This window comes from Papaver somniferum, chromosome 1, assembly GCF_003573695.1.
Source record: "Papaver somniferum cultivar HN1 chromosome 1, ASM357369v1, whole genome shotgun sequence".
NCBI lineage: Eukaryota > Viridiplantae > Streptophyta > Magnoliopsida > Ranunculales > Papaveraceae > Papaver > Papaver somniferum.
The window spans coordinates 75,345,870-75,359,847 of record NC_039358.1 but is presented as its reverse complement, the minus strand read 5'-3'; the positions used below and the strand labels follow the sequence as shown (position 1 = coordinate 75,359,847).

General features: G+C 36.2%; 2 protein-coding genes across 4 annotated transcripts; one reads left to right on the top strand and one right to left on the bottom strand.

The window, feature by feature from the left end:
• Window positions 1–6,852: 6,852 nt before the first annotated feature.
• Window positions 6,853–9,735, top strand: LOC113291004. Its single transcript, XM_026540588.1, has 3 exons — window positions 6,853–7,150; window positions 8,578–8,896; window positions 8,994–9,735. Exons 1-3 carry the CDS (start codon window positions 7,064–7,066, stop codon window positions 9,530–9,532), a joined length of 945 nt encoding a protein of 314 aa, XP_026396373.1. The 5' UTR covers window positions 6,853–7,063; the 3' UTR covers window positions 9,533–9,735.
• Window positions 9,736–9,863: 128 nt separating this feature from the next.
• LOC113290992 (proline-rich receptor-like protein kinase PERK4) lies at window positions 9,864–13,785 on the bottom strand. Of its 3 annotated transcripts, none has more exons than XM_026540582.1 (11): window positions 13,522–13,785; window positions 13,050–13,375; window positions 12,890–12,963; window positions 12,676–12,797; window positions 12,469–12,584; window positions 11,750–12,355; window positions 11,408–11,656; window positions 11,152–11,312; window positions 10,839–11,063; window positions 10,602–10,751; window positions 9,864–10,498 (listed from the first exon to the last, which is right to left on the bottom strand). In XM_026540582.1, exons 2-11 carry the CDS (start codon window positions 13,228–13,230, stop codon window positions 10,235–10,237), a joined length of 2,148 nt encoding a protein of 715 aa, XP_026396367.1. In that variant the 5' UTR covers window positions 13,231–13,375; window positions 13,522–13,785; the 3' UTR covers window positions 9,864–10,234. The 3 variants fall into 3 exon arrangements, with proteins under 3 accessions (XP_026396367.1, XP_026396360.1, XP_026396364.1); XM_026540575.1 differs by having other exon boundaries at window positions 13,050–13,378; window positions 13,522–13,784; XM_026540579.1 differs by lacking the exon at window positions 13,522–13,785 and having other exon boundaries at window positions 13,050–13,499.
• Between the last annotated feature and the right edge of the window lie 193 nt (window positions 13,786–13,978).

The following is a 13,978-nucleotide window of genomic DNA, read 5'->3' as shown; positions in this document are numbered from 1 at the left end:
TTGAATATTTTAACCCGGTTCCCTTACCACAGTTCCAAAATGGTTCGCATAAACGCATACCTATCCGGATCACAAAACAAACAGATTTTCCCATGATGTGCATACGAATATGCGTATCACACAAATCTGAAAGTCAATATATAGGTACTCTGTTACGTGTACGAGTATATGTAATACGACTTCAGACATATAACAATTTTCTCAAATTGTAAGACTGATAACACTGTCTCGTATTCCGAATATAGTAGTTATATATTTCTCTAAATCAGTTCGAAACATTTCCAAATAACATCAATGACACATATCACTGTTCCAGGCTATTTCTGAATAATAACTTGAATCATGATTTGGTTCCGAACAATAAATTGTTCTCCGCCGAAATTGATCAAATGTTCTTTAAGCTTAGTCATTATATTTCGATAAATTCGTAAACTAAATAATTAGTTCTCGACTCGAAATTCTTGTATATGCAAGCTAGTCTAATTAGTTATGTGAAAAACGTCTCAAGGATAGAAAAGTAAATATAACTTGAGAAATAGGTGGTTCAGTCTTCACTTACCTTTTGTTGATGAAGTTTTCCAAAAGCTTCGGTTGATCTTCGCCTTCAAACGGTAGAACGCCAATGATGACTGGTACATTTCTCAACTACACTATCCTAGACCAGACTTAACTAATTATATACTAAAAATCAAGATATAGTTTCGATAACTAAATTTGACAACAAGCTTGATATAGCAACACTTGTGAGTTCGACCGAGCAATGCTCTAACAATTATGATTTCTCCTTTCAAGAAATTGGAGTTTGGCATTGATCCAAGACTCAAAGGTAATTTCTAACAACTAAACACTTTATGATCGACCTTATTTCATTTCTAATAACCAAATTACATTTCCATGTCTCACAGGAAAGCACTAGACCGGTTCCACAAATGTGGCAACTGTATGGTTTGTCAGGTATATTGAATACAACGAGTTGCATAGAGTAGATTCAAAAGTTTCATAAATGTGTGGAGACTGAAGGTTGGTAAAAAAGATGAATATTGAGGAAAAATATAATCTGAATAACTGACTTACTCCACGGGGATATAACTACAAAAAGGTAACTTATTATGCTATGAGATGAGACCCAAAAGGTGCACATGCCACTGCGAAATAACCCGTGTCGTTTCGGCACGGGTCATTCCCTAGTATGTAATATAAACCATTTTATTTTGCATTGTGGGATGGGATTGGATCTTCAAAAACAACTAATATCTATGTTTTAGGAGTACTTACTTATATCCAAAAGTCCTTATTTTTCATTAACTGGAAAGTGGTTACAATTTACCTACAATTTAAATGGAAGGAAAGATAATTTTCCTGATGTATACTGTGAGATGTGAGTCCCAATTTACACTTTTTTTTATTTACATTATAAGTGTCGAATGGGACCAATATTTTATAGATGCAGAAGGGTACCCAATCATATTTGGATGTTTATAGTTCTTTAAAGTTACTTTATGAAACCTTTAAAATATATTTTGGTATTTGGAGAGAAAGACTATGAGAATCTCATTTGTCATTTTTGGATTGAGGTTGTTTGAGTGGACACTTCATGACAGATTATTCTGTCTAATATAATGCTACTACAATGTATTTTATTTGAGTACTTGATATATAGGATGCCTGTATGAATAAGGTACTGATAAATTTATAAATCTAAATCTAACTATGAAGAAGGCGCTTTAATGATCATCAAATAATCTGAAAGAGTCAAGTTTACTACTTTGAAGGATTATGTCACCTAACTATATTATTGTTGTGATTGTGTGTCGGTTGGTTGGAACCGATTTATATTCCTTTAAAATTTATTATCCTAATATGTTTTATCTATTTTTAAAAACTCATCACGCTTTCTTCTCTATCTCAAAAGGCTATTCTAGATTTTCCGTGAAGAAAATTAATTACTAAGCGACTAGAAAAACTCAAGATGATATAAGATTTTTGTATGAAATCAAAGAACTAATTATATTGTGAACTGTAAACCAAGTGGAATTTAATCCACCAGTACTATTTATCCATAGATTGTCCGACTGATTTACTTGAAAAAAATTGTTCAATTGATTTACTTGAAGAACTACAAAAAAAAAAGTCACGAAAATATAAGTAATTTGATTATTTTCAAGCTTGATCTATAATCTTCAATCGAATACAAATATATCTTTCAATATGATAAGATCCGGAATATGAAACCCTCTATTTTTAACTTGAATAAATAGTAATTCCATAAATATTTCAATATGATTTCTTTAACTTGAGTTAAAATTTGAAATCCTTTATTTTTTTTTGTATTTCCATAAATCCAATTGTATAGAAAGGTTCCATTCGAAGAACTCAAAATAACCAGCCGAATGGATTCCAATTCTTCTTCCTCTTTGATGATATAAATATACTTTATCATTCCAAAATTTATGTCGGGAGAGAACGAAACATGTAAAAGAGGTGGGAAGAAAACTGAGTTGGGAAGAAGGAATTATAACTTTATGGGTCACGGTTGACCCGTATAACTAGTGCAAACCTGATTAAATCTCTACATTTCACTTCGACAGATCCAACGATAAAGCAGGCACTGTCAGAAGTTGTAAAATTTCAGCCTGTCAATGGATCCTTCCTCTACCAAAATTATGCTTAGACATTGTTTCTGAAGTAAGACAAATAGAAAATTGAGTAGCAGGTAAAAAAGAGGAGCTTGATTTCAGACGGGTTAATCGAGAATTATAGTTTCAGGCCACCCTTGGTATGACCCATACTTAGTGTCACTACTCTTAAACTTTTCGTGTCATTTGGGAAACTATTTCATAAAGTTATTCAAAATATGTAGCACAAAGGGGATACTAACTCAACAACAAAGATCGATGAAAGATAAATTGTATCGTGTTTACTAAGACTTTGATGCAAGGACTCAAATTCGTAAATAGGTATTACAAGGGACTATTAATTACAACTACGACAATAGAAAATCCCTCCCACCTCCAAGGACAACAAGAAAATCAAACTTCGTAAACCATTTTTTCATTCACCGCACCTCATTAAATGTCTGCACATTTAATCGGAGCCATTAAACAATAATTGAAATTCATCACTTAGATTTCTCATTATAACAACAAAACAAATTGATTTTCAGGTCACTCAAAATTCTTCTCTCCGAGATCAGGCGAACTAAAATCTAGGATTTGGTTTGGGGATTTAGACGGCAAAAATCCATAATTAAATACAAATATATATATATACATAAAGAGGTGAGGAATTGCGCACCCCATATCCCCAAAATCTATTTATAAAGAGAAGAGAAGATGAATAATCAAAATCAATTGAAACAAGACACAGTGATGATGCTTCACTCTCAGATTTTAGTAACAGGCGAGGTTAATTTAAGACTCTTTTACCCCCTTTTTTTACAGTCTACCTTACCACTTGCATCTTTTTATTATTCGTCTTATGAACATGCACATTTTTGTATTTGTGAGGATTCAATTTAAAACGAAAATATTTTTAGTTGGCTTCATACAAAAACGATTATGTATGTACCATGGGAATGTCCTACAAGCTTTCTTGTGTGCAATCATATACTGAAACAAAGTAAACATAATCCAAGTACAAAGGATATCACTTTTGATGTTGTATGTAATGTAGGAGTGATTGATTTGGTTTGTATATTGAAGGATTCCGTTATTAATTAGGTGAAAACCACATAGAATCCATCATAAAAAGAACTTATGGATTTCAGTGAACTAAACTGTTTTTTGGATGAAATCAGTCATTCTTTTTAAGATTCCGACATGATTTATTATTATTATTATTATTATTATTATTTTATTTATTTTTTTTGCATGTTTTTACAATTCAGTTCTAGACCAATTCTTATATCTTATATTCTTAACCAACTATCCTCTGGGACCTAAATATAAGTAAAAGGACTTTGCAGTTTATATGTAAACAAAGCGGGGCTAAATTATGGTTGTCATAAAAAGGACCTTTGCAATTTGAGTGTAAGTAACAATTAACTAACTCATTTAAGATGACAATGTTCATTAGATATTAGTACTTGGTTGATACATAAGTAATGCGTCGTCGAACAATTCTAAATATAATTCAACCTCATTTCAAGTTATGACTAATTCAAACTTAAATGAGGCTGCATTATATTTCCATTTTCGATAGTGGCTCTTTTATTTTCTTGTGATGAATTGCATGAGCTCCTACTTTTTCACAAATTTTGTATATGATGAATATCAATATTTATATGGCTAGTTTCAGGTACAATAGTATTTAGAGTTGCTTACATATATGGTTAGCTTTATCATGCTTATATATTAATGTCCTTCACACCTTGATGTCCTTACCTATTTAATTTGAGATGTTTAGAATGGTTAGGTTTGCTCAATTTTTTTTTTGAAAAATATACTAGACCCGTGTGTTGCTTGCTAGACGTTCTATTGGGAAAATTATAGTTAAAATGATTTTTTTTTAGGTGTTTGTTTGTGCAAGATTCCAAGTATTGCATTATATACATAGTCACAAAAAGCATAATACAAGATTAGATGTACCAAGTAGAAGATACGAACCCTTTATATGAACAAATTTAGTGTGAACCAGCTAACGTTGCATGTGATGATTTTTCATAACAAAAACCATTATTCTTTGAGTCATTTGCATACCAAATGAGGATGCTGTGAAGTTTTTCTTGACTTCTAAGCTTACTGCAAGCAGTAAAACAACCATTGGATAAGCCATTTGGACCGTCAGTATTGAAGCTAGGTAAGATCTTACCTCCATTGAAGTAGTCAAAAAACTAAGACACACTTTGGTCATCGAAAAATATAGACATTGGTGTGCCATGGAATGTAATGCTAATTTCGCAGATTTTATACAAGCTGTAAAATCATTGTCAGGGGTGCAATAAGTCATTTTGTTTAAATCTGTGTGTTGATTTTACTAGATTAAAACATCGAATGGGTAAGTTTCCTGATAGATAAGCCTTTTCCTGCAGTTATTTGTAACCATTCGACAAATCTACTTTTGAGTTTACACTTTTATATTGGTTTTGAGTCGCGCACATTCACACCCCCACCGCGTGCAGTCACGTTTTTTATTTTTTTTAATTTTTTTGACAATCAACGTATTTCAAATCATGACGTCGTGTCTCACACAATAACACTTTTAATATGGTGCGTATACAATTTAAATATTTTCACATCTTTTTATCTAATCATGCATACTTTTGTTCATTGAGACATCTACAATGTGGCGAGCATTTTCGCATGCCAAGCATGTGAAGATGCACACATTTCAATTCTGCGTGCATATGGAATAGTGGGATTGGACCCCTGCGCGGATTCCAGATAGCAGACAACTCCAACTTCATTCCATGCGCGAGCAAGATGTAGCAAAGCGGTGCAACCTTGTGCGAGCATTGAGTAGCATGGCAATCATTATCTTCTGGTGGCGAGTTGCATATCACTTCAACGTGGCTGACCATCACTTGGGGGCGAGATATGTAACACCTCACGGTCTAAAGTAACTCTTTTGGGGCGAGCTGGGTAACACTCCATACGCTTGGGAGCGAGTTACGTAACACCTAAATGCGATGCGAAGTTCAGCTGCTGGACATCGAAACAAAAGGTAACCCGAACTTCTTAATCCTCCAACGAGTTACAGGATTAAGAGGGGGCGAGCATACACCCTAATATTTTGATGAATATCAAACTGTTGTAGTCCAAATCCTACGCAACTGCTGCACTCGGTTGGACGCAACTGATGCAGTACAGTTTTGGTAGCAACCGATGCAGTCCAGTTTTGCTAGCAACTGCCGCACTCGGTTGGACGCAACTGATGCAGTCCAGTTTTGCTCGCAACTGCTGAACTCGGTTGGACGCAACTGATGCAGTCCAGTTTTGCTAGCAACTGATGCATTCCAGTTTTACTCGCAACTCCTATAGTCCAGTTGATCGAACTGTTACAGTCCAGCTGATCGAAGCTGCTGCAGACCATCATAGTTCGTCGCTCCTGCAGTCCAACTGATCACAGCGCTGCAGTGTAGCTTTGATCGCTCCTGCAGTCATGTAGTTAATAATTACGAAATAACAACGAAAAATACAAATATAATTCGGTAATTATATTTATGTGGACTTATAATTGAAATATAATGCAAGAACAATTTCGTTAATTACTTATCCTCTCACACATATCGTGTGAACTCCATGCTTTAGATTATGTAACAATTGTTGTTTTCTCAAAGCTTTTTCTAGACCCATATGAGATTAAAAAAAAGAAGTGTGCAATTCCAAATGAAAACATCCTACATCCAAAAATTTAAAGTTGTTAATGGGTATCGGTTTGGTGGGGTACCAAAAAAACCATCTTATATGGAATATAGTTTAGTATAACGTTTTTGACGCGTTTGGTTAGAGGGATTGAAATCAGTTTCCTGGAAATATAATTTTATTCCCATGTTAGACAAATAGGATTAATGATCAGTTAGAAATAGAATTCTCAAAAAGTAAGGGAATTCTAAACCCATGGGAGACGGTGGGTTTAGAATTCCCCCTCTTTTGGGAACAAGATTTCTGGGAATAAAATTCTCTTCCCACGAACCAAACACGCCACTCTAGGAATACGCTCTTGGTCGGCATCTATCAATCCTAAGCGCCTCTATCCTTTTCGTGGGTGGAAATATAACATGGTTGGGAGTCGGAAAGAGGCAGTCTATGGAAAAAAGGAAACTCCGCAACCGCGTAGATTAATAGCCGCCTCTAATGTTTGCCTATAAATAACCCCCTAGAGGGCCTATTCTCTCACATATTTTTGTTGACGCTCTCGACCTCAGCTGCCGAGAAAGAAATACCCTAACCCTAATTTCTGGTTTCCTGCCTCCATTGATTTGAGGAGAAATCAATTCTTGATCAGATTTGGGAATAGTTTTCAGTAGTTTGATTTGAATCACCTGGTGGGAATCAATTTCTTTCGGGGGTATAAAGAAAATTTGAAGAGATTTGATTGTTGTTGATATTTTTTGAAGAAAAAGATGTCTCGTTGCTTTCCTTACCCTCCACCAGGGTATGAGGTGAAGAAGAATGGCGTTCTTGACCTGGATCTTCTTGAATCGATTAAGGTTCGTTGAGCATTCATGCTATATCGAATTATTGCGTTTATGCTCGGCTGCTCTTTTTCGATTCGGAAACAATTTCTGTGATTGAAAAGATGAATTCTTGGACTATGTTATGTCTTCTTAGGGTGTTCTTCTCTGTACCTATGTATGAACCCACAGGAAGAAGAAAGAACGATTGAGACCGATATTTAGGAGATGGGTTTTAGTTTCATATTAGGGTTTTCGTGTTGGTGAATGATTTATATGGAGTTAGATTTAGCAATCATGTCTATAGCCGCCTTTTAGCGATACCTTGAATTAGTTCCATTAAATTCCTACCCTTCTTATTACAGGACCAATGATACCTTGAATTTTAGTTCCATTAAATTCCTAGACTTTTTATATTACAGGACCCATTGGAAGATTAATTAAAAGAACTTGTTAGTTTAAATTTACCTGTTCTTAGACCAAATTTACCTGTTCTTAGAGTTCATACCAATTAGATATCTCTTGGTTGTCTGTGTTGTCTTAGGATTTCTGCCTATGTTCCCTAGTTAATTTCTAGGAAGGTTATGTTCTGTCTACATCGATTACCCTTTGATTACCCTTGAACAGTTTCATGCAGCTGTTGTCGAAATTTAAGATAGAATAGGTAGGATAGCTTTAGTGTGGTATGTGTTGTTTGCAACATCTAAAGATAAAGAGGATGGTGAGGATTAAGATGTGAATATTGACCAGAGGTAATGTCCCTTAGGGAAGTTGGAAACTGTAATTTGAAAATTGCAGCAGATCCCCTACATGTCGTAGTTTTAGTTTATCGTATCTTCGTTTAGGAGTTTATTCTCTAGGTTTTATGGCATTGTTGCTGTTCCTAAACCTGGTTGGAGAAGTTGAGCTCCAACTGCTGTTTGATATGTTGCCTAGACTAGAAAGCTGAGTTATAATTGCTTTTTGTTCAAACCCTGTGTCTGTAATTACTGAGTTATAATTGCCTAGACTAGACAGCTGCATGACTGCATCTCTTTGTTTAGGTTCAGATTCCTTTGTAGGGTTAGCTGTCATTAACCTCGTGTCTCTCAATTTCAGCTTTCCCATGGGAAGCTGGATGGTTCCTTTCTAGTGAGTGCCATGCAGTGATTTTTCAAGTACCTATAGATGGGCACTTTATTTGGGTTTGAGCCTTTTGCCATAGGTCATCTGCATTATGTGCTGTATACTGTAGGGAGTTTTTTCGGGATGGTGTCTCTAGTTTCTTAATCTTGTATCCACGTGGGGTACTGGAGATCTTGCATATCTGTTACTTGTCCTTCGGACATTGCTTTGCGAATTATGTGACTGATTGATGCATGTAGGGAGAACTTTATTGTGTTCTCATTTCTAATGCTACCAATTTTATTTGATCGCCATTCTTCAACTGTACTTGATGGCTGTCCTGGTTTTCATAACTTCAGCGAGATAGTGAGAAAATCAAGAAGGAAAGAAAGAAAGAGAAGAAGAGAGATAAGAAACTTAAGAAGGAACAATCAAAGGAAAGTGGGGATACCCAAAAGAAAGAACGAAGTCACGGAACGAGGCATAAATCAGATGGTAAGGCAGGAGACGGCCTAAAGAGAAAAGAGCTTGAATCTGAGCAATTAGAGAAAAGCTGCCTTACTGAAGACCAAGGGCAACCTGCCAACACTCAGAACCTCTATGATTCATCTGACAGCACACTGAATAGTAACAAGAGGAAGAGACATAGTTCACCTTCTGATGTCAGCCGTAGCAGTGGTGAGACTTGTTTTTTTCTTTTATTCATGTTTACCTTCTCTTTTTTGGCTAATTCGTCTCAAAATGCTGGTTCTGACACTTTTCTCAATTTCATCAGGGAACTCAGTGTTGATCAAATTGCCTCTCCAAAAACACAAGGATATAGAGCTGCCAACAAGCAACTCAGTGTTGATCAAATCGCCTCTCCAAAAGCACAAGGATATAGACCTGCGAACAAGCAACGAGCAAGCCTGCTCTGTATCAGGAAGAACTGAGATTATCACAATCCCGAGAGGTGAATTAGCCTCTCTAAGAGCATCCAAGCAGTCTTGTTCCACATCAGGGAGAAATGAGCTTCATACGCAAGATGTTCATGTTCCAACAAAGTGTAGCTCTAAAAGTGCTCCACGTGGTGTAGATTTGCAGTTCAGAGATCTGATTGAGAACTGGGTGCCACCTACACTGCAACTTTATCGAACTGATTTCGATGATCAGGAGTGGCTGTTTGAGGTGAATCCACAACGAAGGCATGAAGCCAAAAGATTGAAACCTAGTAGCATTGACATTGACTCATGTCGTGGAAGCTCAGGGTGGCCACGAGCCTGTTACTTGCCTGCGGCTGATATATATGCCCTACCATACACAGTACCCTTCTGAAGCAGAGCTAGCCAACTTATGTACCGCCAAATATTTTTTCTGATCCTTTATATGGACTCTTAATACACACTGGCTGTGGAGTTTTCATGTAAAATGCGATCCTTAGAGCTGAGCTGTCGTGTATATGTAAACAACAGACACCTCTAGATGTGCTCTAGACGTGCTGTAACATTTAAAGAAATAGAAAAACAAAATTATGTTCATATCGCATGTCTCCAATCTTTATTTTTATACCCGTCAGTTTGTCAGGCCTGCCGAATATGTTTACCAGTTGAATTAAGCATGTGAGAAGATGCTAGAAAAATTAACTTGGCAATCAACAACACAAGTAGAAGCGTATTTGTCAACTTCGTAGTAATTCAAAACCGAAACACTTCAATTATCAAACATTTACATTCTCTAAAAGATATATAAATTTAATTGATGCATACAGGAAATGCATCTTTTTTGGTTGGGAAACCTTTGAGAATCTCTGGAAAAACAGATCCTTTTATTCTGACAACTTCCCGCAACCAAATTGCCTAAATCTAACACACCACCAGTGTATATTGGGTGCAAACTGAAACTGTTATTCTCTCTCTCAACTGTACACTATCGGATAAGAAATAAGAAAAGAAACCTAAAATACTTTTGCAGTGTCAAAGGGAAGACGGCCTCCCATTAAATGTGAAGACATTAAATGTGCCTGGTAGAGGGAGGACATTAGTTGAAGCTTGAAGAGCGACTCCATCTTCCTTTTAGATAAGAATCCAAAGAGCGACGTTCGCTTTGCTCTATACTGCTAGGCGATGTTGTTGTATCATCATCATCCATACCAAACAAAGCAACACTTAAATGTGATTCCGCACTAGAATCTGGATAAGCTTCATCTCCTTCTTCTTCTCGGTACTCAAGGTCTTTTAGTTCATTCCCGTGAGAATTCGACCACTCCTCCACGTCAATTTCTCCTTTTAGAAGCTTCACTACCTGTGGTTCAGAAAATAGTTAGAGAACCAAAACTCAGCAAACACTAGTGAACCATATTCTTAGCCATATCTAACTAGAATTACTCAAATGAAACTAGAATTACCTGACTCATCTCTGGGCGTAATCGAGCTGTTCTTGTGATACAAAGGGTCACAGCTAAAACCATTCTTTCCATTTGCGCCTCATTGTATTTTCCAATCAAATCAGGATCCATTATTCCTGCAATGTCCCCGCTCTCCAACATTGGTTTTGCCTGAACACGTAAAAAAGAAAAAATTGGTTTGCATAACTGTGGCCCATTAATTTAGAATGCAAAAGCTCCAAATGGAGAAGGCCTTACCCACATAACTAAGCTCTCTTGTCCTTTAGGTGTCTTGTCGCTAATCGGCTTTCTTCCTGATAACAATTCAAGGAGAAGAACCCCAAACGAATAAACATCTATCTTTTCGGTAACCTTCCCATACATGAAATATTCTGGAGCTAGATACCCAAACGTTCCAACTACATCAAAATGCGCCTCTGCTGAGGTTCTTGGTGTCCAAAGAGCTAGGCCAAAATCAGAGAGCTGTCACGTAGAGGAAAACCGTTGCTGTTAGTATAAAATCTGTTAACTACTTTATTACGTAATTGAATTCCACCAAACTATCTGTTACCTGTGGCTGGAAGTTTCTGGAAAGAAGAACATTTGATGACTTGATATCTCTGTGTATAACTGGCCTTGCACATTCATTGTGCAGGTAATTGATAGCTTCAGCAATTCCAATTGCCACCTTGAGCCGTAAGTCCCATGACATACCATTTTTCCCTCTCTTCTCTGCTTTGCAAATAACAAAAATCCATTTTGAGCAAGTTTACTCGAAAAATTCTACAAGAAGTGAACCAATACTAGAATGGATGATGAATGCTTACCATGAAGATACTGCTCTAGGCTTCCTTTGGAGAAGAAATCGTAAACTAAGACGAGATCATTATTGTTGATGCACACCCCAATGAGAGGCGTAATGTTTTTGTGCTTTAGCGAGGAGATGATATCGATCTCTAAGACGAAATCCTTCCATGATTCCTTGGACACTTTTAAAACCTTCACGGCAACCAATTTTCTATCTGAAAGAATACCCTTGTACACACGACTACACCCTCCTTTCCCAATTAGATTTTCTGCTCATCAAAATATGAATTAACAGTAAGAACGGCGAACTGATTTAAATGTTGTAGAAAGGTTAGAGAGAAAGAAAGGGGGTGAGTAAAAACCTGTAGAGAACTGAGAAGTTGCATTGCTGAGCTCCTTATGACTAAACCACTTACAGTTAGAGGAATTAGTCCTGACTAGAAGATCCATTTCCTTGGGAAGCTCTCCCCACGCCTCCAAATTCTTATTACTGAGTGCGTTTTCATACTCTCGTACAAATTGATTGTCACTTTTATCAGAATCATAACTAGTCGGGGTTTCAGGAAGCGACCTATTGGGTAAGCTCATTACCCATTGCACCACTGACATTTTCCTAGCTCCTTGTGATTCTTTATGATTGTTGTTTTGATTCAAAGAAGTTGCACATCGGAGAAGAGGCCAGCCCGGTTTCAATTCTGGTGTCTCATTAACAGTTACAGGACTAAAAGGTTCCTCCCTGAATAGCTGATCGAGGTGCACACTACCGTGTTTAATACCATCACTACCAGACATCGAGCTTGAACAAAGCTCTTCTCTATCTTCATTAGAAAACCTGAAATTGTCACTCTTTGTGTTTTCACTTTCTCCTGATCCGTCTTCAGATATCTCAGATAGTTTGGGACTTTGAGTTTCATTCAGACTCAGAAGCTGAAATGGGTATATACTTGGCCTTCTATCCCATTTCATTCCTACAATATAAACAGAAAATTTCCAAGTTATAAATTTGGCAAAAACAAACAAAATCAAAAGATCTCCGAATTGAAAGTTATAATGTTACAAACAATAATGCATTTAATCAGACCTGGTGGACGGGTAGTGAGACCCCTTTCGTAGACGATTTTTCCGTTGTGGACTGCCAATACTGAAGTATTTGAAGGTAAATTCTTATAGCAGTACTTTGCCACATACACGGAAGAGCTGCAAAAGACATTTCATTTCAGATCAACCAAAATTAAATAAAATTGCACACATAAAAAAAATCAAAATTTGCAAACCATATGCAATTTACCTCAAAGCATGTCGCCTCCGGCTGACTCCTAAAACAACAGTCCCTGCATCAAAAACCTTTGCTTCTCTAACTAATACATCTCTAACTGAACATCCATTACAAACTTCTCCTCTAAGAACAATCTGAAACCATAAGATAACATGATTGAGATTCTCAATTTACACAAAAAATACAAAAGCATCATAAATTGAATAAATAAAAGAAGTTTACAAACCTTTTTTTCATTACATAAGCCTTTATAAACTTCCAGATAATCTTCCAATAAGAGATTATCCGCTGCAGACACATCTGCAAATACAAACCAATCAATTAGTATCTCAAGATTTGAGGGTGCTAATAGAGAAAACAAGAATGATCTGAATTGAATTGGTTACCAAAATTTCGAGAAACATGCAAGGCAACAACTTGATCTCCAGGTTCAGCAACTTTAACAAGAGCCCAATTAAGCAATTCTCTACCAAGCTTATCAATACGAATCCCTACCAACACAGTTTTCTTTTCTTTCATCTTGTTCTGTTCATTTCCTTTCTTTACAACTCTCAATTCAACAGTCATATTTTTCTCTGTATCTAAAAAAAATATTTACAAATCTTTTCTTAATTCTGATCTGTTTGAATTTGCAGAATATATAACCCTGCAAATCTATCCATTTTAAAGTAGTACTTGTATGAATCTGTGATCATGTCATATTCTTCTGCTGCTGCTGTACCCCCACCATGATCAAAAGACAAATAAATTAGTTATAAGATAAACACATAAAAAACGTTTCAACCAACTAAAACTAACATTCTCAAAGTTCTAAGCAAAGGGGGAGCTTCGAAATAAAGAATTGCAGACAAATCAAACCTATAAATTTTGTCTTTTTTTTCTTCTCTCCTTCATCTTCCTTCTTTTTGAAAAGGAATTGCCGCCAACGATCATCACCTACTCCTCGTTACTAAAATACTAAAACTAACAAACAATAAATAAATGAATTTAAAACTAAAAAGTTATCTTTTTTGTGACATTTCAACAGTTGATCAAAATGAATTCAACCCAACAAAAAAAAAATTGACAGGGAAGAAGATAAGGGAGTAAAATGAGGAGATGGATATTAGAAATTGATGGTTTAATTACAAAGAGGGTTCCTAGAAAAATGGTGAACACTACAGTGCCCAAGAGAGGAAAACTAGGATCTTTCTTTCTTCTTCTACCGTTAAAAAATAAATACTGGCGGGAATAAACCCATAATAACCGGTTATCTTATCAAACCGACACTTCCGTCAAGAAAATTATGACCTGCTTTTGCGGGTATATGCCCACC